At 46.9% G+C, this 26,348-nt stretch overlaps 2 protein-coding genes and 9 non-coding genes across 12 annotated transcripts; 1 reads left to right on the plus strand and 10 right to left on the minus strand.

Moving 5' to 3' along the window:
- Nucleotides 1-337: 337 nt before the first annotated feature.
- Nucleotides 338-14,827, minus strand: eif5 (eukaryotic translation initiation factor 5). Its single transcript, XM_030356082.1, has 12 exons — nucleotides 14,728-14,827; nucleotides 13,978-14,173; nucleotides 12,555-12,834; nucleotides 12,388-12,469; nucleotides 10,583-10,755; nucleotides 9,319-9,430; nucleotides 5,157-5,281; nucleotides 4,280-4,441; nucleotides 3,460-3,621; nucleotides 2,495-2,659; nucleotides 1,585-1,725; nucleotides 338-805 (listed from the first exon to the last, which is right to left on the minus strand). The coding sequence occupies exons 3-12, from the start codon at nucleotides 12,624-12,626 to the stop codon at nucleotides 704-706; spliced, it is 1,296 nt and encodes a 431-aa protein (XP_030211942.1). The 5' UTR covers nucleotides 12,627-12,834; nucleotides 13,978-14,173; nucleotides 14,728-14,827; the 3' UTR covers nucleotides 338-703.
- Nucleotides 890-970, minus strand: LOC115544661 (small nucleolar RNA SNORD53/SNORD92). Its single transcript, XR_003976983.1, has one exon. It is a non-coding gene; the product is annotated as a small nucleolar RNA SNORD53/SNORD92 (small nucleolar RNA).
- Nucleotides 2,240-2,317, minus strand: LOC115544663 (small nucleolar RNA SNORD53/SNORD92). Its single transcript, XR_003976985.1, has one exon. It is a non-coding gene; the product is annotated as a small nucleolar RNA SNORD53/SNORD92 (small nucleolar RNA).
- On the minus strand, nucleotides 3,037-3,117 carry LOC115544660 (small nucleolar RNA SNORD53/SNORD92). Its single transcript, XR_003976982.1, has one exon. It is a non-coding gene; the product is annotated as a small nucleolar RNA SNORD53/SNORD92 (small nucleolar RNA).
- On the minus strand, nucleotides 4,133-4,214 carry LOC115544662 (small nucleolar RNA SNORD53/SNORD92). The gene has a single exon (XR_003976984.1). It is a non-coding gene; the product is annotated as a small nucleolar RNA SNORD53/SNORD92 (small nucleolar RNA).
- LOC115544670 (small nucleolar RNA SNORD53/SNORD92) lies at nucleotides 4,927-5,005 on the minus strand. Its single transcript, XR_003976992.1, has one exon. It is a non-coding gene; the product is annotated as a small nucleolar RNA SNORD53/SNORD92 (small nucleolar RNA).
- LOC115544668 (small nucleolar RNA SNORD53/SNORD92) lies at nucleotides 5,873-5,950 on the minus strand. Its single transcript, XR_003976990.1, has one exon. It is a non-coding gene; the product is annotated as a small nucleolar RNA SNORD53/SNORD92 (small nucleolar RNA).
- Nucleotides 9,611-9,689, minus strand: LOC115544669 (small nucleolar RNA SNORD53/SNORD92). Its single transcript, XR_003976991.1, has one exon. It is a non-coding gene; the product is annotated as a small nucleolar RNA SNORD53/SNORD92 (small nucleolar RNA).
- On the minus strand, nucleotides 11,044-11,121 carry LOC115544665 (small nucleolar RNA SNORD53/SNORD92). Its single transcript, XR_003976987.1, has one exon. It is a non-coding gene; the product is annotated as a small nucleolar RNA SNORD53/SNORD92 (small nucleolar RNA).
- Nucleotides 13,060-13,137, minus strand: LOC115544666 (small nucleolar RNA SNORD53/SNORD92). Its single transcript, XR_003976988.1, has one exon. It is a non-coding gene; the product is annotated as a small nucleolar RNA SNORD53/SNORD92 (small nucleolar RNA).
- Nucleotides 14,828-15,099: 272 nt separating the features above from the next.
- On the plus strand, nucleotides 15,100-19,952 carry vps29 (VPS29 retromer complex component). 2 transcript variants are annotated; one of them, XM_030356087.1, is made up of 5 exons: nucleotides 15,141-15,252; nucleotides 16,108-16,119; nucleotides 17,105-17,296; nucleotides 18,276-18,511; nucleotides 19,277-19,952. In XM_030356087.1, exons 1-5 carry the CDS (start codon nucleotides 15,250-15,252, stop codon nucleotides 19,392-19,394), a joined length of 561 nt encoding a protein of 186 aa, XP_030211947.1. In that variant the 5' UTR covers nucleotides 15,141-15,249; the 3' UTR covers nucleotides 19,395-19,952. The 2 variants fall into 2 exon arrangements, with proteins under 2 accessions (XP_030211948.1, XP_030211947.1); XM_030356088.1 differs by lacking the exon at nucleotides 16,108-16,119 and having other exon boundaries at nucleotides 15,100-15,252.
- The last annotated feature ends 6,396 nt before the right edge of the window (nucleotides 19,953-26,348 follow it).

A 26,348-nucleotide genomic window follows, 5' to 3' on the forward strand; every position in this document is an offset into this window, starting at 1 on the left:
CAACTTCGTCATGATTAAGTTTGGGATCAAGTTTTCCGTTCATCTCGAGCCCGAGATAGCCTATTGATCAGCTCCCCCTGATCGATATTGTATTTTACTTATCAAACCGCTTATCGCGGTTTGCTGGCTAACGTTACATAACACACTATATAGGTCATTGTAAAAAAATATTTGCAGGCCCACTTTTAAGAATGATGGTTAAAGTTTATATAACGTTTAATATGTAGGGTGATAAATCATTAATAACCTAAAATAAAATATTAATAATCTGAACCAACCATAAATAATCCACTGTAGCACTTATATTAAGGTCGCCCAGTAAAAACAGTTTCACGTGTTGTGGATAGCAAAACATTCTTTATTAACTGGAAAAATACAGACAAATTAAATGTGCAGTCAAATGATAACCCCAAGAACCCACAAGCAACTTCATTTCCACTGAATACATCTCAAAATCACAGCAGTTAATGTGCAGCTAGGAAAGCGCTATAATATTATATATCATGCCACAGAGCTGAGAGTTGATGTGAGGGAGGGGGCGGGGGGCAGGAGGGGTTAGCTGATGCAGGGAGGGGGGGCAGCCAGGTGGAGGGGGCAGCCAGGGGAAAGGGGGGGGGGGGGGGTAGTACAGGCCACCGTGTGAGAAGCCACAACACACACAAGCAAGAATCTGATTGAGCGCTCTTTCTTCCCCGGCCCCCGTTCAGATGGCGTCTATGTCGATGTCCTCGATCTCCTCGCGCTGGGCCTTGGCCGGCTTCACCGTCTCCACCGTCAGCTCGCGGGCGGAGGAGGAGTAGACGACCTGTGGGGCGGCAGGAGGAGCAGGCGTTTAAGGTGTGGTCCTAGACACGCTAGGCGGCGGTACCGTTTCTGAAGCACCGGCTTGTGGGTCAGATAGCCAAGAGAAGCATGACATCACTAAACATCAGTCGTGTTTGCGAAACCGTTCTCAGAATCATCACTCCCGAGCCATCCACCCGCTCTACAGAGCCCTCCACCCACTCTACAGAGCCCTCCACCCACTCTACAGAGCCCTCCACCCACTCTACAGAGCCCTCCACCCACTCTACAGAGCCCTCCACCCGCTCTAGAGCCCTCCACCCGCTCTAGAGCCCTCCACCCGCTCTAGAGCCCTCCACCCGCTCTACAGAGCCCTCCACCCGCTCTGCAGAGCCCTCCACCCGCTCTACAGAGCCCTCCACCCGCTCTACAGAGCCCTCCACCCGCTCTACAGAGCCCTCCACCCACCAACACATCATCCAAAGGGGCTCCCCGTCACGTCAGTAGTTCTGAGCTTAAAGCTGTCCTGTGCGTTTCATTACCAACTCGGCCTTGTTAAAACCACCGCAAGTAAACAAAAGGGCATCCAGACTAGGTAAGGGGTTGGGCACGTTTTCTAAAAACACCAGTTTAATAAGAGATAAATAAAGAAATAAGTTTGTTTTATTAATTGACCCTTTTTTATAGGCAACTGTTAATCATTTTGAATGATTTGTGACAGGACCTTTTTTTACGGTTCACCGTCTTGTCTCTAGCTCCTCCCAACGCTGGGGAGACCAGACCGCCGGTTCACAGCCTCACCTCAACGTTCTCGTCCTCTTCCTCCTCGTCCCCGTCGCTGCCCTCGCTCTCCTCCTCTGCCTCCTTCAGCCACTTGACGAAGGGCGCGGCCTTAGCGTGGATCTCCTTGGCCAGCTCCTTGGACACGTACTTCTTGGACACCTGAGGAGGGGAGATGGGGCACAGGTGAGGTCGTGGTTCAACTCCTCCTCCACCTGCCCAAACTTGGGCGGGGGGGGGGGGGGGGAACTTGAGGGAACTTGGTGGGTTCTAGGTCAACGACAATAGAACCAAGCAAAGTTGGTTCTGGTCAATTGGCGAAAACCATTGAGATGCACCTTTTAAATAAGTGTTACTACAAGTGCAATAAATAAGAGCAGACTACATGGCTATAAACCATAAAGACAAACTTGGACGGAAAGTCAGACATGAAAAACAATCGATAGAAAACCGTAAATAAACCAATTTCTATATCCACCTAAACACCCAGCCTCAGTGGGCTCTTGGCAACTCCTCTGGAGGTAATTTGAGTTACTGGCTGTGATATGTTACAGTATCCCTTCTTAATGACGGTTGGGCCAGTAGGTTGTCTGTCTTGGGACTTGAGCAATGTCCAAATGTTGTAGTTAAGTCCCGTCGCACTAGACGGCTGTACGGTTTCAGAAGCACCGGCTTGTGGGTCAGATAGCCAAGAGAAACATGACATCACAAATCAGTCTTGTTTGCGAAACCATTCTCAGAATCATCACTCCCCATTCCCGCTCTACAGGAGTCCTCCAGCCCGCTCTAGTAGTACTTTAACATGGTAACCAGACGAGTATAAAAACGAAAGTAATTGTTAATCCTACAAAGTGAAACCCAACACCTAAACTGTGTTGACCCACGGTCTGACCCCAGACTGTGGGTGTGGGTGCGTGCGGGGAGGCGGTACCTTCTCGGCCCAGACGAAGATGACGTCCTCCTCCAGCAGGTCAGCGTCGTACAGGTCCTTGAGGATCACGGCCACGCGGGGCAGCAGCTGGGTCTGGTGCAGCTTCACCAGGCACTCGAAGCCCCCCAGAAGGTACTTCTGGGCCTTCTTGTTGTTGTGGCAGAACTGAGGGGACGAAAGAGGAGGTGGTTAGCACCCACAGGACCTCAAAGGAGGAGGTCAGCCCCAACAGGACTTCATAATGTGGGGGACAGAGGAGGAGGAGGTCAGCCCCAACAGGACTTCATAATGTGGGGGACAGAGGAGGAGGAGGTCAGCCCCAACAGGACTTCATAATGTGGGGGACAGAGGAGGAGGAGGTCAGCCCCAAAAGGACTCCATAATGTGGGGATCAGTGACTCTATTTACTCTTTTGGACTCTTGTCTCTATCTGTAGTTACTTTGTTACTTTAGTACGTTTTAAATAAGCTCAAATGGGCCTCCATCTCTCCGGCACATAACGTTTTTTATTTAAAAAGGCGTAAAAAGTACGTCTGTAATTGTGGGTCAGATAGCCAAGAGAAGCATGACATCACAAAACATCAGTCATGTTTGCGAAACCGTTCTCAGAATCATCACTCCCCATTCCTCCGCCAGCTCTACATGATAAAGGCCCGCCACCATAATCTATCCTCAAGGGGTTTGTGATCCTAATCCAATTAAAAAAAAAAAACGGATTCAGAAGAATCGGAATAACGACGTTCCCCAAACGGCCCTAAAACCGAAGCAGCATTGAAACCAGACAGAGCGCCGTTGGAGCACCGTTCCCGGTGTCCTGCCGGAGTCTCCAGGTCGTCTGGCGTGTATTTATAGCGCAGCACCCGACTCGACTGCAAATAGCCTCAGGACGTCACGAGACACAGCGCAGGAGGAGGAGGAGGAGGAGGAGGAAGAGGAGGAGCAGGAGGAAAAGGAGCAGGACTCACGCGGAGGAAGTGGCGATGGTACTTCTTGATCTGCTCGCGGATGTCCTCGTTGAAGAGCAGCTCTGTGAGGATGAGCGGGCCCATGGCCGTGACGTCCAGGCGCTCCGCCTCCGCCAGCACCTCCTTGTCCGCCATGTCCATGGAGCCGTCCTCCTTACGGTCCTGCAACCACACAACACCCATCAGCGCCGCGGGACGGAGACCGGGACGGGGGGGGGGGGGGGTGGGACCAGAGGAGCGTCGTAGAAAAGTGGAAGCGGCTACAAACAAGTGTGTTCTACAAGACGTGTGCGCGGTCCAACCCACCTGAGGCAGCGCCGAGACGCTAAGAGGACACAGGGTGACACCGGTTAGAGGGACGGCCTTCGTTAGGCTAGTACCGCTGATGCACACAACCCACATCCGCTCAGTGCTACACATCTCCCAGGGGTGGATGATCCACAAATGAACCACGTGTACATGGTCGGCGTCTACCCGAACACCCGGCCTCAGTGGGCTCAGGTCGACTCTACTGGAGTTACTTTGATGAACAGCCTGGGATATGTTACAGTATCCCTTCCTAATGACGGTTGGGCCAGTAGTTTGTCTGTCTGGGGAGCTTAGCAGCGTCCAAATGTAGCTGTTCAGTCCCGTGCGCACTAGACGGCTGTGCGGTTTCAGAAGCACCGGCTTGTGGGTCAGATAGCCAAGAGAAGCATGACATCACTAAACATCAGTCGTGTTTTGCGAAACCATTCTCAGAATCATCACTCCCCAGGTCTGGTCTACGTGACGGAGTCCTCCCGCTGCGCTACGGGACAGCACGGCGCCACCATCCTACCTTCACAAAGTTGTAGAAGAGGTTGACCCTCTCCTCCAGCGTCTTCTCCAGGTCCTCGCTGAGGGTCAGGTTCTTGGCGTGGTCGCTGATCTCCTCCATGCGCCTCCTCTGCGCCTCCTCCGTGGTCTCCTCGGCCCAGTCCTCGTCGTCGTCATCTCCGTCCTAGCAGCAGCAGCAGCAGGAGGAGTTGGAGGGGGAGGGGGTTAGTCTGGGTGGAGGCCGGGGTCACGGGGGGGTACCGGTGGACCGTGGGTCTGGTGCAGACTCTTGAGCACCACCGATGTTGTGGTGCTTTAGAAATGTGGAAACTTGCGGGATTTTTGAGACGCGATATCTACCAACGTTTCAATCTACTCATCCATAAAGAAAGTACAACGATTTTCTTTTTTTTACGAACTCGTGTTGCCGGGAGGTCAACCCAGACAGACTATTTGGCGAAACTGGACAATTTAATTACTTTTTTTTTTAACTCTTGTTATTTTCTCGTTCTAAAGTAACTTTGGTTTTGTTCTAAATGAGCTCAAAGGGCCCTCTACGTCTCCGGCACAAACCTCTTCGTTCATTTAAAAAGGTCAAGATCACAGAAATAGATTATAGTGCTCTGAAGTACGTTTTAAATCAGTGTGCAAACACACCGAGCGATGTTGCGGGTCAGATAGCCAAGAGAAACATGACATCACAAATCAGTCTTGTTTTGCGAAACCATTCTCAGAATCATCACTCCCCATTCCTCCACCCTCTCTAAAGTAGACCTCCACCCGCTCTACAGGACAGAGTGCTCCACCAGAACCATAACACAGCTAACCCTATGGGGGTATTGGGGGGGGGGGGGGGGGGGGGGGGGGGGGGTTCCAGGCCGGTTGCCTGGGATACGCACCACGGCCTCTGGGGCGTCGATGTCGTTGTTCTTCCCGGCCTCTCCGCCGCCGTTCTCCTTGTCCTTCTTGCGGTTCTTCTTCTCCTTGTCCTTCTTCACAGTGGCGGAGCCCGTCTCAGGGGGCTCTGGGGACGAGGAGAACCGGGTCAGCGCTGGACTCGGCCTCGATCCACTGGTTAAGAGGCATCACTACCACAGGCTCTATCCACTGGTTAACAGCCATCACTACCACCGCCTCTATCCACTGGTTAACAGCCATCACTACCACCGCCTCTATCCACTGGTTAACAGCCATCACTACCACCGCCTCTATCCACTGGTTAACAGGCATCACTACCACCGCCTCTATCCACTGGTTAACAGGCATCACTACCACCGCCTCTATCCACTGGTTAACAGGCATCACTACCACAGGCTGCACAGTCACTACTAACCAGTAGTGTGACAGAAAGGCCTCAGTAGTACTCTAGGCTAGATGGAGTGTATATATTGTGATAGAAAGGCCTTTGTACTACTCTATACTAGCTACAGTGTATATAGTGTGATAGAAAGGCCTTTGAACGACTCTATACTAGCTACAGTGTATATAGTGTGATGGAAAGGCCTTTGTACTACTCTATACTAGCTACAGTGTATATAGTGTGACAGAAAGGCCTCAGTAGTACTCTAGGCTAGATGGTGTATATAGTGTGACAGAATGGCCTTTGTGGCAGTTGCGGGTCAGATAGCCAAGAGAAACATGACATCACAAATCAGTCTTGTTTGCGAAACCATTCTCAGAATCATCACTCCCCATGCTATTTACCATGCAGTATAGTGTAACAGAAAGGTCTCTATTCTAACCAATATTGTAACAAAGGCCTCTTCAGTACTCTATATTATCTACAGTGTAACATAAAGGCCTATGAAGTACTCTATAGATGCTTCAGTGTGTATAGTGTAACATAAAGGCCTATGAAGTACTCTATAGATGCTTCAGTGTGTATAGTGTAACATAAAGGCCTCTACAGTACTCTATACTAACTTCAGTGTGTATAGTGTAACATAAAGGCCTCTACAGTACTCTATACTAACTTCAGTATGTATAGTGTAACATAAAGGCCTCTACAGTAATCTATACTAACATCAGTGTATATAGCGTAACATAAAGGCCTCTACAGTACTCTATACTAACTTCAGTGTATATAGTGTAACATAAAGGCCTCTACAGTACTCTATACTAACATCAGTGTATATAGCGTAACATAAAGGCCTCTACAGTAATCTATACTAACATCAGTGTATATAGCGTAACATAAAGGCCTCTACAGTACTCTATACTAACTTCAGTGTATATAGTGTAACATAAAGGCCTCTACAGTACTCTATACTAACTTCAGTGTGTATAGCGTAACATAAAGGCCTCTACAGTACTCTATACTAACTTCAGAAGTGTAACATAAAGGCCTCTACAGTACTCTATACTAACTTCAGTATGTATAGTGTAACATAAAGGCCTCTACAGTAATCTATACTAACATCAGTGTATATAGCGTAACATAAAGGCCTCTACAGTACTCTATACTAACTTCAGTGTATACAGGTGCTGGTCATATTATTAGAATATCATGAAAAAGTTGATTTATTTCATTAATTCCATTTAGAAAGTCAAACCTGTAGAATGTATACATTCATTCCAAACAGACTGATACATTATAAGTGTTTTTTGCCAAAAAGAAGATGATTATAGCTGACAACCAATGAAAACCCTAAATTCAACATCTCAGAAAATTAGAATATGGTGAAAAGGTCAGATATTGAAGACACCCGGTGCCACACTCTAATTAGCTAACTAACTCAAAACACCTAGAAAAGCCTTTAAATGGTCTCTCGTTTTGATTCTGTATGACAAACAATCATGGGGAAGACTGCTGACTTGACAACTGTCCAAAAGATGACCATTGATACTTTAAAGAAGGAGGGCAAGACACAAAAGGTCATTGCCAAAGAGGTTGGATGTTCCCAGAGCTCTGTGTCCAAGCACATTAATAGAGAGGCGAAGGGAAGAAAAAGATGTGGTAGAAAAGAGTGTACAAGCAAGAGGGATAAACGCGCCATGGAGAGGATTGTCAAACAAAACCGATTCAAAAATGTGGGGGAGATCCACAAAGAGTGGACTGTAGCTGGAGTCAGTGCTTCAAGAAGCACCACACACCGACGTATGCAAGATATGGGCTTCAGCTGTCGCATTCCTCGTGTAAAGCCACTCTTGAATAAGAGACAACGTCAAAAGCGTCTCGCCTGGGCTCAAGACAAAAAGGACTGGACTGCTGCTGAGTGGTCCAAAGTTATGTTTTCAGATGAAAGTACATTTTGTATCTCCTTTGGAAATCAAGGTCCCAGAGTCTGGAGGAAGACAGGAGAGGCACAGAATCCACGTTGCCTGAAGTCCAGTGTAAAATTTCCACAGTCAGTAATGGTCTGGGGTGCCATGTCATCTGCTGCTGTTGGTCCACTGTGTTTCCTGAGGTCCAGGGTCAATGCAGCAGTCTACCAGGAAGTTTTAGAACACTTTATGCTGCCTGCCGCGGACCAACTTTATGGAGGTGACGATTTCATTTTCCAACATGACTTGGCACCTGCACACAGTGCCAAATCTACCAGTACCTGGTTTAAGGACCATGGTATCCCTCTTCTTGATTGGCCTGCAAACTCACCTGACCTTAACCCCATAGAAAACCTATGGGGTATTGTGAAGCGGAAGATGCGAGATGCCAGACCCAACAATGCTGAAGAGCTGAAGGCCACTATTAAAGCAACCTGGGCTCTCATAACACCTGAGGAGTGCAACAGACTGGTCGACTCCATGCCACGCCGTATTGCTGCAGCAATTCAGGCAAAAGGAGCTGCAACTAAGTATTGATTGCCATACATGCTGAAACTTTCCATGTTCATACTTTTCAGTTGGCCCACATTTCTAAAAAATCATTTTTTGTACTAGTCGTAACTAATATTCTAATTTTCTGAGATACTGAATTTGGGATTTTCAGTAATTGTCAGTACTAATCATCCAAATTAAAAGAAATAAACATTTCAAATATATCACTCTGTGTGTAATGAATTGATATAATATGTAAGTTTCACGTTCTGAATATAATTACTGAAATAAATCAACTTTTTCATGATATTCTAATAATTTGACCAGCACCTGTATAGTGTAACATAAAGGCCTCTACAGTACTCTATACTAACTTCAGTATGTATAGTGTAACATAAAGGCCTCTACAGTACTCTATACTAACTTCAGTATGTATAGTGTAACATAAAGGCCTCTACAGTAATCTATACTAACATCAGTGTATATAGCGTAACATAAAGGCCTCTACAGTACTCTATACTAACATCAGTGTATATAGTGTAACATAAAGGCCTCTACAGTACTCTATACTAACATCAGTGTATATAGTGTAACATAAAGGCCTCTACAGTACTCTATACTAACTTCAGTGTATATAGTGTAACATAAAGGCCTCTACAGTACTCTATACTAACTTCAGTGTATATAGTGTAACATAAAGGCCTCTACAGTACTCTATACTAACATCAGTGTATATAGTGTAACATAAAGGCCTCTACAGTACTCTATACTAACTTCAGTGTATATAGTGTAACATAAAGGCCTCTACAGTACTCTATACTAACATCAGTGTATATAGCGTAACATAAAGGCCTCTACAGTAATCTATACTAACATCAGTGTATATAGCGTAACATAAAGGCCTCTACAGTACTCTATACTAACTTCAGTGTATATAGTGTAACATAAAGGCCTCTACAGTACTCTATACTAACTTCAGTGTGTATAGTGTAACATAAAGGCCTCTACAGTGCTCTATACTAGGTCTATATTAATCCTCCCCACTGCCGGTCAGGTCAGTTCTATTCTTATAGCTCCACAGGTCACATGTCACCACACCCCACCCCTAAGCCCTCTGAAGGGCCCCAACAACACTGTCCTGAACCATGCCATTGTGCCAGGGCACGGTTGGTAACCCAGGCAACCAGACCCGACCGAGCTAGCTAGCGGCTAAAGTTGAGTCCTAATATGGGCATGCCTGGGGCCAGAGTTCGGGGGGAGGGGGAGCTGACACAGGGCGTGGCGTTTGTCGGGGTGGGGGCTCACCTGGGGGGTTCTTCAGGATGAAGGTGCAGAGCTTGTGTCTGGTGTCCAGCATGCCGCGGTAGCCGCATGCCTTGCACGAGTTTCCAATAGTTTGTTTTTTGGGGTTTACATGCTGCGGCAGAGGAGAAACAGTTCCCGGGTTAGCCCCTGAACGCAAACACCCAACAGTCTTTATTCACACAGTCAGCGGACAGTGAAGACTCAAAGCACCCTCAATTACACTTGATCCCTAAACAATGCTCCAAGTCTGCAGTACGTTTTAATTGGTGTGTAATCACACCGAGCAATGTTGTGGGTCAGATAGCCAAGAGAAACATGACATCACAAATCAGTCTTGTTTTGCGAAACCATTCTCAGAATCATCACTCCCCATTCCTCCACCTGCTCTACATTGAGTCCTCCACCCGCTCTACATTGAGTGCTCCACCCGCTCTACATTGAGTGCTCCACCCGCTCTACATTTGAGTGCTCCACCCGCTCTACATTTGAGTGCTCCACCTGCTCTACATTTGAGTGCTCCACCTGCTCTACATTTGAGTGCTCCACCTGCTCTACATTGAGGCCTTCACCCGCTCTACGGGACAGAGTCCTCCACCCGCTCTACATCGAGTCCTCCATCTGCTCTACATCGAGTCCTCCACCTGCTCTACATTGAGTCCTCCGCCTGCTCTACATTGAGTCCTCCACCCGCTCTACATCGAGTCCTCCACCTGCTCTACATCGAGTCCTCCGCCTGCTCTACATTGAGTCCTCTGCCTGCTCTACAATGAGTCCTCCACCCGCTCTACATCGAGTCCTCTGCCTGCTCTACAATGAGTCCTCCACCCACTCTACGGCACATAGTCCTCCACCCACCACCTAAGATACACCTGATCCCTTGAACGCAAACTGATAAGTCAAAACTACAACTTTTCATGCGTATCATCTACATGTACCCAGAGCAATGACCGTTATGCAAACAGACTGATGTACATTTGGTCCTGTGACCAGGTACTCAGGGTGACTGAACTACGGACTACTTCACGTAGCCACAATGGTTGCATCATTAAACAAACGCTAATTCCTTGTTTGACATTAAATATTTTGGGTGGCGTGGTCTGACATTAAATGTTTTGGGGGCGTGGTTTGACATTAAATGTTTTGGGGGCGTGGTGTGACATTAAATGTTTTGGGGGGGGGTGACATTAAATGTTTTGGAGGGGGGGGTGGTCTGACTAGTGAGGACCCGGATTCGCCGGGTAACCCTCAGCAATGGGTCAGTTACCAGGTCAGTTTCTGGGTTGTCGCACTCGGGACACAGCACGAACTTCCTGATGAACCCGTCCAGCATGTCCTGGAGCTTGTTGGCCTCGTGGGACCCGTTGACGATGAAGCGGTCGTTCTTGGCATCGAACTGGGTCTGCGCTCCCAGCTCACAGCCAAAAAACTTGGTCGGGTCTGCGGACAGAGAGTGGAACTTAGGGCCGAGAACCAGAAGCAACGGGTTGGTGGTCATCCGAGTCTCCTTCTGGGTTCTGTAGTTTGGTAAATACTCATTCATTACAGTAGAAGGACTATTGTCTGATCTGTAGTTTACCGTTTGAACCTTTTCTGACTTCACTTGACTAAATAGCAGAAGGCTAATCATATTTATCAGAGTCAAAAGATTATTTAATGTTGCACTATAGTCATACACTGACGTATATTTTAATTAGTGTTTATTCACACCGAGCACAGTAGCAGGTGTGGGTCAGATAGCCAAGAGAAACATGACATCACAAATCAGTCTTGTTTGCGAAACCATTCTCAGAATCATCACTCCCCATGCCTTCGCTACACGAGTCCTCTACCTGCTCTACATGAGTCAGCGATAGATTCTGCGGTGACGGCGGTATTCAATCGCGGCACTTTATTTCCCTACGCGGCGGTATTATAAGAAGGCTGATGTATTTTTATGCCCGTTATCGCTGTATCAAGGTAATCGAATCCCTTCCCCGCTGCACGTGCACCGCATTGGCCGGGATAAACCCCCAACAGGGGCTCTTGTTCCTGACAGCCTGTGAATAATGAATAGCCCACCGCCATCTCCAGCTCAACACTAAAGGCAAGGGCCGGCAGCTTCTGCTCAGCGGGTGCATCGGTTGGTCCACGCGCTCTGGTTCGGACAGTTCTCCATCGTTCTCATTGGCCGGACAGTCGCTGGGGTTCCTTCCATAAGGAAGAAAACATTTCTATATCCATTATTTCAAGGGCGTGAAGGAGAAATGTGGACGGATGGATTTTATTTTGGAGTGATATATTGGGTCATGAATAACTTCTTTTGAATACAAATTATATTGAAGTCAGTAGTTTGTCATTATCCTATAGCTTAATAGAATATAAGACTTATAAGACAGGACAAACTCCCTGTATACTTGCCAAACTTTAGAATATTTGCTTCAACTATTTACACCGTGTAAATTAATTAATTAAGTAACGCTTTTGGTTAAAAAGGACTAAAGAATTGTATGCATTCAAACAGTAGCCAGAAGTTTTTATTTTTATGTCGTTTGCGATGCTTTGATGCCCTGTCAACTTCCGTGTTTAATGCCCGATAGGCTAAGAGAATCAGACATGGCACCTTGGCCCGCATCGCAGTTATTGGAACCCGTTGTATTAAGCGCAGATCAAAACCTAGAATCTAATGCCGAAGTGTTGTCGCGCTCCGTGACTGGTCTGGTGTGACCGGCTATACATTGAAACTCTGCTGTAACAGAGTCAGACTCGGACCAGCTGTGGATCTGAAACCCTCCAACTTCCTCCAACAGCACTTTGTTGTATTTAGTCTAGCAGGTAGAGCTGAGTGCACTGTGGCCGATTAAGTTAATCTAGAGACAACGTGAATATTTCTGTATTTCTATTGCCCTCTATAGACCAATCGATTGGTCATGGGGGTCGATTCTCTGTGGTTAACTTCAGCCGTCCTCTACAACCCTGTGTCTAAATCCAACGCTCCTTCTGTTCTGGAGGTTGATTTTTCGTAACGACCTAGACCACATGGGCGGAGAACATTCCAAGTGCGTTATTGGCGTGTTCCTAGCGTGTTCTTACATGTTGGGGGTCTGTTCAGAGCCTTGGCAACATCCACCATGTTGACAACGACCGTCTTGATGCCATTTCCTTTGCCTTCCACCTGGAGGGAAACACAGACGCGTCAGAACCCACCGACCAGTACACCCTTTCAGATGCTCCGATGGAGACTGGGGGGGGGGGCCTACCTTGGCTATCAGACGGGGCATCTTGTAGCGGTAGAACTGGTCCAACACACTGCGGTTGACGTTGACAGACATCTTGGCTGGCTCTGAGCGCTATCAGTAAGATAAGAGGATCTGGAATGGGGATTTTTCGGGATCTTCTGTCTGGAAAAGAGGGGATGACATAAACGGCTGCAAGCGCGCTCGGTCTCTGACATGAAAAACGCTGTGCCGCTGTGGCTGCAAGCTCCTTGCTTGAAGGCTAGATGTCCACCACACAGGTTCCAATGGCTGCGCAACAGCTCTGCAAGAAGAGAGGGGACAGAGGTCAGGACCAGGGGTACATGCTCAGTTCACAACAGAAAATTTTTACTTCTACAGAAACGGATCATCATCTAAACAAGATGGATTCGCTAGATTCCTCTGTTCATATTTATTAGGGTTAAAAGATTACCCAATGTTTTATTATAGTAATGCTCTGAAGTATGTTTTAATAAGGGTTGAATCACACAAAGCACAGAAGCAATTTTGGGTCAGATAGCCAAGAGAAACATGACATCACAAATCAGTCTTGTTTGCGAAACCATTCTCAGAATCATCACTCCCCATGCCTGCTCTACACGAGACCTCTACTGCTAATTTTATAAAGGTGGTTTATAAAGCAATACATTGAGTGTAATTTATTTTATCAATTTGTGTATCTCAACTTCACTGTTGCTTTGGATTAAAGCTTCTGCCAAGTAATTGACTTAATGGTAAATTGGTTTGCACGGTAAAAGGGTAAATCAATTTACCAATTTATAAAATATATATTAAAAAACGAGTAACACCATCCATCTTGTATGGGCAGAAACTGAAAGTGTGGAATTACGCAAGAGTCCACATAAAAAGTATCGTGAATTGGAGAAAAGGGATGGAACGATTTAATCTGGTTAAATGAACGATGCACATCACGAATTTGCCATCAACTAAATGCAATCCATTTAGAAGGTAAAAGATGCTTCGTTCTAGCCCCGTGTTGTCGCCCACAGTGGCCTAGTGGCTTCACACGCACTCCGCTACCCCGCAGCTACGTTGCATCGTGTAGGCCTCGAGTACGACCCTGGATCCACGATAACAGTAATAACTCTTAATTACCCAGAAATGATCGGGCATAACTTAACGACGGGTAAGACTCGTCGCGGTCTATTGCTAGCGGGTGAGCGGGTTGCATAACGCGGGGCGATGGGCCCGGAGCCCGCTCTGCTGCAGAGTGCGTCATGAACGCTGCACACGAGTGCTGGCGATGGGAGACGCCATTTTGATCCACTTGCTCACAAACATGCCATACTGCACTAACACCGCCTTCCCCCAGCCCGTTTTAAACCCTCTTAACCCAACCCGGCGTCTCCGCGTAAAAGACTAACATACATGGGACAGGGGGAAGGGAACGGAATCGTTATCTTACCGTTTTCGCAAAACAAAGACATAAACACAACGCTGGTCGTCCAGAGGCGCAGTGAAGGGAGCCGAGCTGCTGCTGCTGAGTGTCGGCGAGGCGCTGTACTGAGTCCGGCTGTCAGAGACGTGCGGGGTAAAGGTCCGGACGCTGCGGGGTCACCAGGCTCAGAGGGGGTCTGGAAGGTCCTGGGGGCTCGGGGGACCTGAGGGGATAAAGCGCATTGTTATCCCGACCGCGGTGAAAGGCTGAAGTGCTGCGTCGTCAGCAGGTCTCTGGACAGGAGAACACAGGCTGGTCTGGTGGAGGTCTACATCATCTGATGGGACTAGAGCTGAACTGTGGTCGGGGTCGGGGTGGTGGTCAGGGGGACCAGCAGTCACCGGGTCTTAGGTGCACGACGGGCCGTGTCGGAGCGCTACTCGCGTCCCCGTCAGGTCACAGTAGTCAGGTTGTCGTCACTTCGATAAATAACTCAAGATATCTTGTAGTGACGACTGGGGCACTCATATCTTCAAGAACTAGTCGGTACCCGCGCCCGGGATGCGACCCAGCATGCTGACGTCATACTGACGTTAGCTCGGCGCTAACGGTAGCTAGCGGGACCACAACGCGTCGCTCATACTGTCGAATTACATTAATTATCAATTATAATGATTGTATTAATGTCTGGAGACGATAGAGAAATCAGAGTTAGTGATCCTTTATTGGGCGACGTCGTGTTACGGACGACATCCAAATAGCGCTTCTTTAGCTTACCTCTCGAACGTTCTGCGGAGTACTGAGGCTCGCTGCTGACAAGTGTACCGCGGTCACACCACACTTCCGGTGGACTGGCTTCCAGATTAAAAGCCCCCCCTAACTTAGAACTAAATAGCACCAGAGGTCAGGGAAGGAGGATTTGCCAAAATAAAATTGAATGATTGGGCTTTTCTAAGTCACTTGCTTGTTAAACGATGGTTTGACATCAATTGCCTTATACGAAAATAACACGTTATTCTGATCTGTTCATATGACAACATAAAAGAGAATTTGCACATTATTTATGCTGCTCATTTATATTTAGTGACATTTATGTTTAAATGTGTTAACCTAACGTCCTTATCTCAATGACTTGCTTGTTCCAACGCATATTTTATTTTGAAGAACCCAAAACCAGATACCGGAAGTCTCCCTGAAACCAACTGTTCCCACCTCCTCCTCTCTCATTGGTTGACGTCTCCAGGATTTACGTGCGTCGATGCTTCCTGAACTTGACTAGTAGCAGCAGAAAAATAGAAGATGGTAAGTACTAAAATGTTAAAACGGCCGATTGTGTCCGCCTCACAGGTGGTGTTGTGGGCACCGAACCCGTCACGGCCCAGCGCGGAGCCTCCGTGAGGCCGTGGAGCTGAGGTCTGGGGTCCATCCCGAGGCGGCTCCCGTCACATGACCAGCACTCACCCAGCTCGCTGCTATACACTTCCAGCACATCTGCTCGTTTCTCGTTCATTGGCACGATCCTTGTTCTTTTTTGTCACCTTTCGGTTCTATTCATTTGATTGTCTGTTGCGTGGAAACAATTCACACACACACTGACAGATAAACACACACACATAAACACACTGTTGGCCAACATGTCTGGTTGCTAGGCTAGGAAGCTAACATGTATTAGTATGAGCAATTTATGCAACTAAGCTAAAAACCAAGTTTGGTGAAATTAGTTAGACATTATGGTCTTTTTATTTGATTCTTTAGATGGTTCACAGGATGAATGTCAGTGATGTTTATTTAACTTGAGCGTAGTGTTAGTTCATTTGCTTTTGGATATCAGTATTTGTCTTTCCCACTCTAAAACGGGATTAGGTCAATACAGGCGGGTTCCCTCACTCTCCACTAACTAGCACTAACGCAATCACTTTGTCATTCGATTTGTTCTGTTCTTTATTTATTCACACTAATAAATCAGCCTGCCATCCACTTTTAATTTCTAATTTCACTTTTACTTCTTGTCCCAACTTGTTTCTTCTCTTATTTTTGTTTTCCACCTGAACCTTCGACCTTTGACCCATGCACCACCTCCTTCTCTCCACACACACCCTCCTTCCTCCCTGCCCCACCTCTTCCCCCATCCCCCACTTCTGTTCTCCGCTCCACCAGTCTGGTCACCGGGTAAGTTCCAACACTCACGCTCTCTACCGGCTCACTCTAACCCTTGGCCCTCGGTCTTCCAGCTGCTAGGTCTCTCGAGGGAGCGTAGAGCTTCCTTCTTGCTCCACCTCCTCTGCTCTCATTAACCCATCAGATCTCAACCAAAACCTATTTCTTAATTTTAGGCTTTCATCCTCTTATCTTTCACCGTGTGTTGATGTGACAGTTGGATTAACCCTACCTGGTTGTGGGGGCATGAAATGTATTGTGTTGTGCTGTCGGCCCCTCCAACCAGACAATCTGCCTTAAAGACTGACCACAGAGCTGTTTCAGTCTCAGCAACTTGATTTGACAATCCAAAGTCTGGCTTGACCCGTCCTCATAATAATGAACAATTATAATGTGTAATTTAGTGTTGTACGGTATACCGATACTAGAAAGGTATCACGATTACCTCACACAAAAAACGATAGGCACATTTTTAGTTTCGATACTTTTATAAAAAAAAAAATCATAATTTTGGTATTCGTGCAACACTAGTTTAATATCTCATGAAAAAAAAAGTCATTGAGAAACTTTTTCTCGGCTATAGACCAACATTAAAGTCGGAATAAATTAATATAAATAATAAAATATATATATATTATTAATATCAAATATTGTTTTCTCAAAGAGCAGACAAGACAAACTAATCTCCGCACGGTAGACCTCTTAATGGACTCTAACTAATCCCTGTGGTCCCTCTGAGCTCCTGATCTGTAGCTAGTAGCCCCATGCTACACTGGGGTGCTGGCTAACGTGTGTGTGTGTGTGTGTGTGTGTGTGTGTGTGTGTGTGTGTGTGTGTGTGTGTCCACCTGTCTTTCTGGTTATGTGTGCGTTCCCCGTGCGTGCGCCTGTGTGTGTGTGTGTGTGTGTGTGTGTGTGTGTGTGTGTGTGTGTGTGTGTGTGCGCCTGTGTGTGTGTGTGTGTGTGTGTGCGTGCCCCCCCCCCCCCTGCCCCCCCAGTTGGTCCTGGTGCTAGGCGACCTCCACATCCCCCACCGCTGCAACACGCTGCCGGCCAAGTTCAAGAAGCTGCTGGTCCCGGGGAAGATCCAGCACATCCTGTGCACGGGGAACCTGTGCACCAAGGAGAGCTACGACTACCTGAAGACGCTGGCCGGGGACGTGCACATCGTCAGGGGAGACTTCGATGAGGTGGGTGGGCCCTACTGGGACACTGGCCCTGCGTACACACAGATAGACCACCAGCCAGGCTGCCCGTCGTGAAAGTCCGTTCGTTATTCAAATACTACCAGTGTAGTGAACAGTGGGGTGCTGTTGCTATAGCAGCTGGTCAATTAGTGAACAGTGAGGTGCGGTTGCTATGGCAGCCTGTCAGTGCGGTGAACAGTGAGGTGTGGTTGCTAAGCAACAGCTGGTAAGTTAGAGAACAGTGAGGTGCTGTTGCTATAGCAGATGGTCACTGTAGTGAACAGTGAGTTCGGTTGGTATAGCAGCTGGTCAGTGTAGTGAACAGTGAGGTGAATATTGAGGTGCTGTTGCTATGGCAGCATGTTAGTGTGTCGAACAGGGAGGTGCGGTTGCTATAGCATCAGCTGGTTAGTTAGAGAACAGTGAGGTGCTGTTGCTATAGCAGCATGTCAGTGTAGTGAACAGTGTAGTGAACAGTGAGGTGCTGTTGCTATAGCAGCATGTCAGTGTGGTGAACAGTGAGGTGCTGTTGCTATAGCAGCATGTCAGTGTAGTGAACAGTGTAGTGAACAGTGAGGTGCTGTTGCTATAGCAGCATGTCAGTGTGGTTGAACAGTGAGGGGCTGTTGCCATAGCAGCATGTCAGTGTGGTTGAACAGTGAGGTGCTGTTGCTATAGCAGCATGTCAGTGTGGTGAACAGTGAGGTGCTGTTGCTATAGCAGCATGTCAGTGTGGTGAACAGTGAGGGGCTGTTGCCATAGCAGCATGTCAGTGTGGTGAACAGTGAGGTGCTGTTGCTATAGCAGCATGTCAGTGTGGTGAACAGTGAGGGGCTGTTGTTGCTATAGCAGCTGGTCAGTGTGGTGAACAGTGAGGGGCTGTTGTTGCTATAGCAGCTGCTCAGTGTAGTGAACGGTGAGGAGCGGGTCAGTGTAGTGGTCTGAAAGAGTCAAAGCATACGTCTCTCCCCGCCGCGTCCAGAACCTCAACTACCCGGAGCAGAAGGTGGTGACGGTGGGCCAGTTCAAGATCGGGCTGATCCATGGCCACCAGGTGGTCCCCTGGGGGGACATGGCCAGCCTGGGACTGCTGCAGCGGCAGCTCGACGTGGACATCCTCATCTCCGGACACACGCACAAGTTCGAGGCCTTCGAGAGCCAGAACAAGTTCTACATCAACCCCGGCTCGGCCACCGGGGCCTACAACGCACTGGAAAGGTGAGTTCACCCCTGGAGGGGTGCACAACCACTGTTAGCAACACCACTGTTAGCCCCGCTATAGGGCTAATAGCCCTAGAGGACTGTCGGCATCCTTTAAGCACATCTACTGTTAATACCATATGAGGCCTGTTAGCACTGCTAGAGGCCTGTTAGCACTGCTAGAGGCCTGTTAGCACTGCTAGAGGCCTGTTAGCACTGCTAGAAGCCTATCGGCATTGCTAGAGGCCTGTTAGCACTGCTAGAGGCCTGTTAGCACTGCTAGAGGCCTGTTAGCACTGCTAGAGGCCTGTTAGCACTGCTAGAGGCCTGTTAGCACTGCTAGAGGCCTGTTAGCACTGCTAGAGGCCTGTTAGCACTGCTAGAGGCCTGTTAGCACTGCTAGAGGCCTGTTAGCACTGCTAGGGGCCTATTGGCACTGCTAGAGGCCTGTTAGCACTGCTAGAGGCCTGTTAGCACTGCTAGAGGCCTGTTAGCACTGCTAGAGGCCTGTTAGCACTGCTAGGGGCCTATTGGCACTGCTAGAGTCCTGTTAGCACTGCTAGAGGCCTATTGGCACTGCTAGAGGCCTGTTAGCCCTGCTAGGTATGTTGGAAGTGATAACAGCCCACTAGCACATGTCATAGGGCTCTAGCGGTGTGAAAAGCGCTAGTCGGTACAAATGCAACCCAGTCTGAACCAGATGCTGTGTTAAGCCATGTGAAACCGAGCGCGTCCTGATGCACCGGGGGGTCTCCCTGCCGGCCCCGCCCTCTGTTCCCATAGCAACATCATCCCCTCCTTCGTGCTCATGGACATCCAGGCGTCCACGGTGGTGACGTACGTGTACCAGCTCATCGGCGACGACGTCAAGGTGGAGCGCATCGAGTACAAGAAGTCCTAGGAGCCTGTGTGGGGGAGCCCTGGAGGGAGGGAGGGAGGAGGGGGGGGGGGAGGGAGGGAGAGGGGACGGCCCTGGAGGGAGGGAGAGAGTGGGGGAGGTGGTGTCGACTGCAGAGGAGGTGAGGGTGGGGTTGACTCCAGAGAGGCGGAGATGACTGCAGAGGTGGGGGTCGGCGAGGGCTCAGGAGGACTCGAGGGTGGATGTAGAGGGAGGTTGGGGTCATTTCATTCCTTTGGAGTATACCCAAACTCATGCTGGTGGTATAACCCCCTCCCGTCCCCATCCCCGGTCCAAGCAGGGTTGCCACGGCGACGGGGCGTCCCGCCGGTGTGTAAAATGACCCGCCCGTCTGCTCGTGTCCGCGTTCGACTCGCTAGCCGTAGACCACGCCCAGGTCACGTGTATTTGTAATCTTAAAGATATATTTGGTGCCATTTTGTTCTTTTGTTGTTTATTTTCACTCCTTAACCCTGTTTGGGTCTGCGCCATCCCGACCGCGGCCTGACCGGCCAGCTAACAATTATGTTCTTTCCAGAATAAAAGTCTCATTACACTTGAGCTCCTGGGCTTCTGTTTACTTGTAACCGATCAAAGTGGAAGAGAGGACTAGTAAAGTTAACTATTGATTACGCCACGATCCACCTTGATGGGGCCCCCATGATCCACCTAGATGGGGCCACCATGATCCACCTAGATGGGGCCATGATCCACCTAGATGGGGCCACCATGATCCACCTAGATGGGGAGATGCGAGATGACCCGGAAGTGCTTGGAGGAAAGGTGGTTCGAATTCTAAAAATGCTTAGGAAAGGAGCCTCGATGCTTCCTTTAACCCTCCTTTAGCATAGGTTACTCCTGAGCTTCCTTTGCGAAAGTCAAGGAGGTAGTGGTATCCCATAATCCTTATGTTGCCATCGACGGAGTTTACGACTATGCGAAGACGCATGAGAGACGCGGTAAAGCAGAAGAATAGAAGAGAAGAAAATACAATTGATAATAATGGATACCAATTCCAGAATCATAATTATTTGAATATAAATGAATTCATTTATTGCTGGTTAGTAAGCACATAAAATACACCATAAGAAAAGAAAATGCCAACTTCACATTTAAGAAAGACTACTGGGGCAGTTAATTTCAACATCAACATAAGTTTAGCCTCTTTTTTTTCACATGTGAATTGGAATTCAAGTGGGCTAAAATATTTTCGTTGGCCAAGTCCGACCTAAGTGATTCTCACTGTTGGTGACAACCTGATCAAAATCAATAACGAGAAGAACGTATGGATCAAAAGAGCGCTTGTTGTAGTCAATCTTCGGAAAATTGTAGTTTCACTATAGAGACGCTAGAGGTCGCTAATACCCCCCGTCGCGCAATGACGTCGGTTAGGAAAAGTGGAGTCGAATTCATTTTAAACAGTGCTGTCTTTTCCTATGTTCGAAAGGAATCACCTTTTCATCTCCTTGACCCGATGACGTTTTCCACATAGGTTAAGGAAAGGAGGCATAAAGGTTAGGAGATTTGACTATTCGTCGTCACACTCCACAGACACATACAATTTAAATGATTACATTGATATTTTCTAAGAGTACAGAGGGTACAGGAGAAACATTAATCTGACTATGGAGAAGGTAATACTGAAAAGGCTGGTCATACATTTGCACTCCTTGATAATGGGAACTAATCCAAACTATAATACTACTACCCGATACTGAGAATGAGTCCAAACTATAATACTACTAACCGATAGTGAGAATGAATCCAAACTATAATACTACTAACCGATAGTGAGAATGAATCCAAACTATAATACTACTAACCGATAGTGAGAATGAATCCAAACTATAATACTACTAACCGATAGTGAGAATGAATCCAAACTATAATACTACTAACCGATAGTGAGAATGAATCCAAACTATAATGCTACTAACCGATAGTGAGAATGAATCCAAACTATAATGCTACTAACCGATAGTGAGAATGAATCCAAACTATAATACTTCTAACTGATAGTGAGAATGAATCCAAACTATAATACTACTAACCAATAGTGAGAATGAATACAAACTATAATGCTACTAACTGATAGTGAGAATGAATCCAAACTATAATGCTACTAACCGATAGTGAGAATGAATCCAAACTATAATACTTCTAACTGATAGTGAGAGTGAATCCAAACTATAATACTACTAACCGATACTGAGAGTGAATCCAAACTATAATACTACTAACCGATACTAAGAGTGAATCCAAACTATAATACTACTAACCGATATAAGCGTAGCCACCAGGGTGTGTGTGGCTGCGGGGTCAGTCGGTCAGGCTGTGTGTCATTCCAAACCCTGTCGCGGCGGTTGTTAAATTGTGCAAAGCTCGCGTGAAACTGAGACTACGGCTGTACGATGTTAGCCAAGATCTGGTCCGTCCTCCGGTCCGACGCACGTCTGCTCCGAGCCGCCCGCAGCCCCACAGAACCGGAAGGCCCACCTGGCCCTGACTGCTGGTAAATACTGCTTCAAGAAATGATTATAAACTATACTATAGCAGGGGACAACATATGTCAACTAGCCTCTTAGGCTAACTCTGGCTCACTTACAGTTGGACTGTTGATTAGTGTGCAATGTCCCTGAAATAAACCAATTAAATAAAAATGAAATAACACAAAAGGCTTCATTGAAATAAACATATTCAGGGGAGGGATCCGCCCCACAGCTCTGCTGAAAGAGTTCCCACTCACTCCCGGCCTAAATAGTCTGCTTTCGATTTCCCCTAAATCCGGTCTACCTGTAGGATCCCTAGAGCAAGAGGCAACACGCCCTACCTGCTCCTCAACCCCCTGTAGCTCAACCACAACGTCACTCGGCTTAAAGGAGAGTCTCTCCACTCCCTTGGTAGTCCCCTCAGAGAGTCTCTATCTGGGACTGTCCCCATTAACCGAGTCCAGGTCGTCCTCCATGGACAGGGAGCTCAGACTCTCCCTCAGAGTAGCTTCCAGATCGTCTCCCGCCAGCAGCTCACTCCAGGAATCTGGGGGAGAAAGGTTTCCTTTTGATAGTGAAGATAACGCTACTTTATTGACTGCTAACAACAAGTACTACACAACTAAATGTGTCTCGCATGTAACCCATTGCTAGAAACATTCAAGCAGTATTAGGAGCATTGAACCTTCCTTAGCAGCACCCTTAGAGCATACAAAGAACGTCATTAAACAAACATCCTAATCTTGTCTCGATGCACATGAAGCAGACTGAGTCATGAACATTACACGTCTCTGTCCCCAACAGAAGCTTCTGTCCCGCTATGAACAGAACTGAACAGCGGTTGTAGATGTATTGTACGTTTACCGTTACCTGTTTTAGTCTTGTTTTTGTTTTGCTTTGCGTTCGGTGGCTGGACCTTTGCAAGAGGCCTGTTTTATGAAACACACACATCACAGCATAAGATAATACTTATCACATTCTGCATGTTTCATTTAAAAAATTGACCCACTATTACAGTTATAAACTTTTAGAATATTATAATTGATAATCTACTTTGATATTGTTTATATCGATTATAGAAATAATATACTTTATTGATCCACTTTCCATGATGCAGCATGTTGGTGACTCACCTCTTTTTGGCAGGGAGTTTAGTGAGATTCGCTTTCCCAGAGTGCTTTGCAGCAGCAGCAGCGGTTTTGATTGGCTGCTTATGTTTTCCGCGGCCCCCGGTCTTTGACTGCGGCTCTTCAGGTTCCAGCGCGGTCTCTGCCTTGGCGGGCCCCAGTGCCATGCCGTCTTCCTCCTCCAGAGGGCCTGCCGGCAGAGGAAGAACAGCATAATAAAACTAAATGTATGTTTGAATTGGATCAACTTCTGAACCTCTAAATGGTCGTCGTTAATTCTTCTTTTGAATCAAACCTTACGCTGCCATTAATGTGCCTCTCATGCTCCTCAAATCAATATTAAAAAACAAACCCAATCTAAACGTTGCTTCACGTTCTGTGGAGCTAGTATTGTGTTATGCATGTGTCTTACTTTATTTTGTATTCATTTATTGATATAGCACATTTCAAAACAAAGTTTCAAAGTGCTTAACAATAAGAACAGATAATCAAAGACCATAAGAACAATGAAATACAAGATATTACAAGATACAATACAATTAAAAAGAAAAATACAATAAAATAAGAAAACAAGATAAAATAATTTCAATAGTTCACGAATGCGAATCAGTAAGGAAAAGCCAATTCGATAAAAGTGAGTCTTAAGAAGAGATTTAAAATGGGGTTCTCCTGCCTTACTAGAGCTACGATACAGTGCGGACAGCCACAACCCGTCTCTGAGGAGCCCGGTGTACAGCGCCGTGAACCTGCGAGCGAAGCAGCCTGTGAGCAGGGGACCCACCCGGTCTGATGCTCCGGCGCAGGACGTTGAGGTAGTGCCGGTTCACCAGGCCGTACACTCGCTCTGCGCTCCGGGGCCCAGCCGCGGCGGCCAGGTACCTCCTCTGGGCCGGGGTCAGCTCGGGGTGCTGGTGGAGCACGAGGTGGTTCAACCGTGTGTACTTTTATCCCTGACAAACTTGAAAATAACTGTCAAGGATGTCAAGGATTATGGCGTCTCTTTTATAGATTGTTTTAAAATGTATGTCCAATTGAATTGTGAAGGTGTGGAACTGGAATGACGTACTTTAGGCCTACTTTGTTCCCTCACTGTCATGTACAAATACCTTTAACAGACACACCTATACACACATGCTTACACTACCAGGGGACCACAATGGAAATAAGCCTATGGGCTTTTTTGTGTTATCTTTTTGACCTGATGCCTATACCTTCGGACATGTGTCAATAAGGTATTTCAATCAATCAATCAATAGAACTGGGCGACACAGTAAGCTGTCATTTGCTGTGGTTTAGTGAAAACATTTACTGGGTAATCTGTAAACAGACACCTACACACGCACTCTTATATGCTCATTTTCATACTTATTTAGAAGTGATACTTGAAGAACACTATATATCCTTACCGTATGCATATATGCTACTTTTCTGTCGATATGGTATATTACTAGGGTGCATTCGAAAATGGCTCTGTATTTAAAATTGTGCATGCTCCAGAACGACCCTGTTTTCTACTATGATCCATGGGATGAATCAAAACGCCTTTTCTTTGACGGACCTTGAGGAAGGGGGCGGGGCTCAGTGTGGTGTGGATGCGCACGACGGTTCCCTCGACAGGCCCCTCCCTCTGGAAAGCTGAGATCACGCATACAATAAACTACATCGTAGTGATTATATAGAGCTACATGTCCTCGTTTTTAGTTAAGATCAGCTACACATTAATTATTTAACATGAACTACTCATGAAATAATTGCCATTAGTATAACTATGCATAACTAAGGTTAATGCATAACCTTAGTTATGCATTAGCTATTCAACTGTATAAGACACTAGTTGGCTCTGTGTTCACTAGAAACCAGTAGGCTATGTGTCATTACATGACTTACCAGCGACTGCATGATGGTCTGTATTCCTGTAAGGGAACATGGTTTTAGCAGTATCAATACCAACCTGTACTACTAGTCTTCATTAATCTAGGCTACATTTAATATACAAATGTAGAATCATTGCAGAGTTTACTGCCGGCCACTATGGGATAGTATTCGATTAAAGACCGCTGATCGGTTCAGTTAGGATAACATAATTCATGTAAGTCCATTATCATTCTTTATTAGGCTATAGCTGTTGTTGACAAGGTTGGTTAAGTTCCTGATAATATTTTGTTAGACATGTGCATGTAGGAATTGTAGCTTATGTTGTTATTTTAGGTATTGCTTCAGGGCTTCTTCATCTTTGTCATTCAATAAGTAATCTGACATCGAGGAGTTTATTTCTGCAATCATGTTTGGTTATTGATCAATTTAGACTTATACAAATAAATTAATGTTTTGGTTACAGACAATTTTATCATTAACTAAAGGCGTATATATGACTTAAGACTGAACGACATTATAAGCCTACCTAGTGCTATATAAATAAAGTTGCCTACCTCTCCGCTGGCCCGGGGACCGTGCGGGCCTCGGGACCCCGGCCGGGGTCAGTGAAGGAGGTCTGGTGGTGTCTCCTCATGGGGGAGCCGGACGGACCTCCAGTCGAGCGGGGAGCGACGAGGGTGGAGCGGAGCGTTCAGGGAACACATTCGGACACCGGAGCGTTCATTCGGACACCGGAGCGTAGATGGCGCCTCCAGTGCGGTCCTCCTCCAGCTTGGCACCGACCAGCCCAGACTACCGCACACCGGTACATCCACCAGGTGGCCAGGAAGAGGTAGTGCTGCCTGCATGCGGAGCTGTCGTCCTGGTCCCGTACCACCGGTCCTCTCCACTCCCTCCCAGCTGCTTCATACCACAGCATACCATAGCATATCCTTTATAATGTATATGTTTTATATCGTCTGTTTTTTTTTTTTGCCCTGTTCGTCCTGTTTGTCTTTACTTTAGTATTTACCTTAGCGTCTATTTTCGTTTTCATTCGTAGGCCTATACTTTGTATTTTTATTGTATTGCATCTTATCCGGTGTTTTCCACTGCTGCTGGGCTGTTGTAACTTGTAACAAATGACTTTCTCCTCCGTGGGATTATTAAAGTTGTTATATATCTATCGATCGATCAACTCAATTAGGATTAATTGACACGTTGCCGCACCACAGAATCAATCAGACGGTATCGACGTCGACAGTGATTGGCTATTTTAGAACAGATCGTACTCGAACAATTACGGTGGACGTCACTTAATGTAGTCCTACATTTATTTGACTAAAGGCCTATAATAAATCATTATCTTCATGTTCATATATACGTGTGTGTGTGCGTGTGCGTGTTTGTGGGTGTCGGGTGTGTTTGTCGTATATTATGTGTTTGTCTGTGTTTGTCCGTGTGTGTGTGTGTGTGTGTGTGTGTGT

The sequence above is a fragment of the Gadus morhua genome, chromosome 5 (genome assembly GCF_902167405.1).
Source record: "Gadus morhua chromosome 5, gadMor3.0, whole genome shotgun sequence".
Taxonomy (NCBI): Eukaryota; Metazoa; Chordata; class Actinopteri; order Gadiformes; family Gadidae; genus Gadus; species Gadus morhua.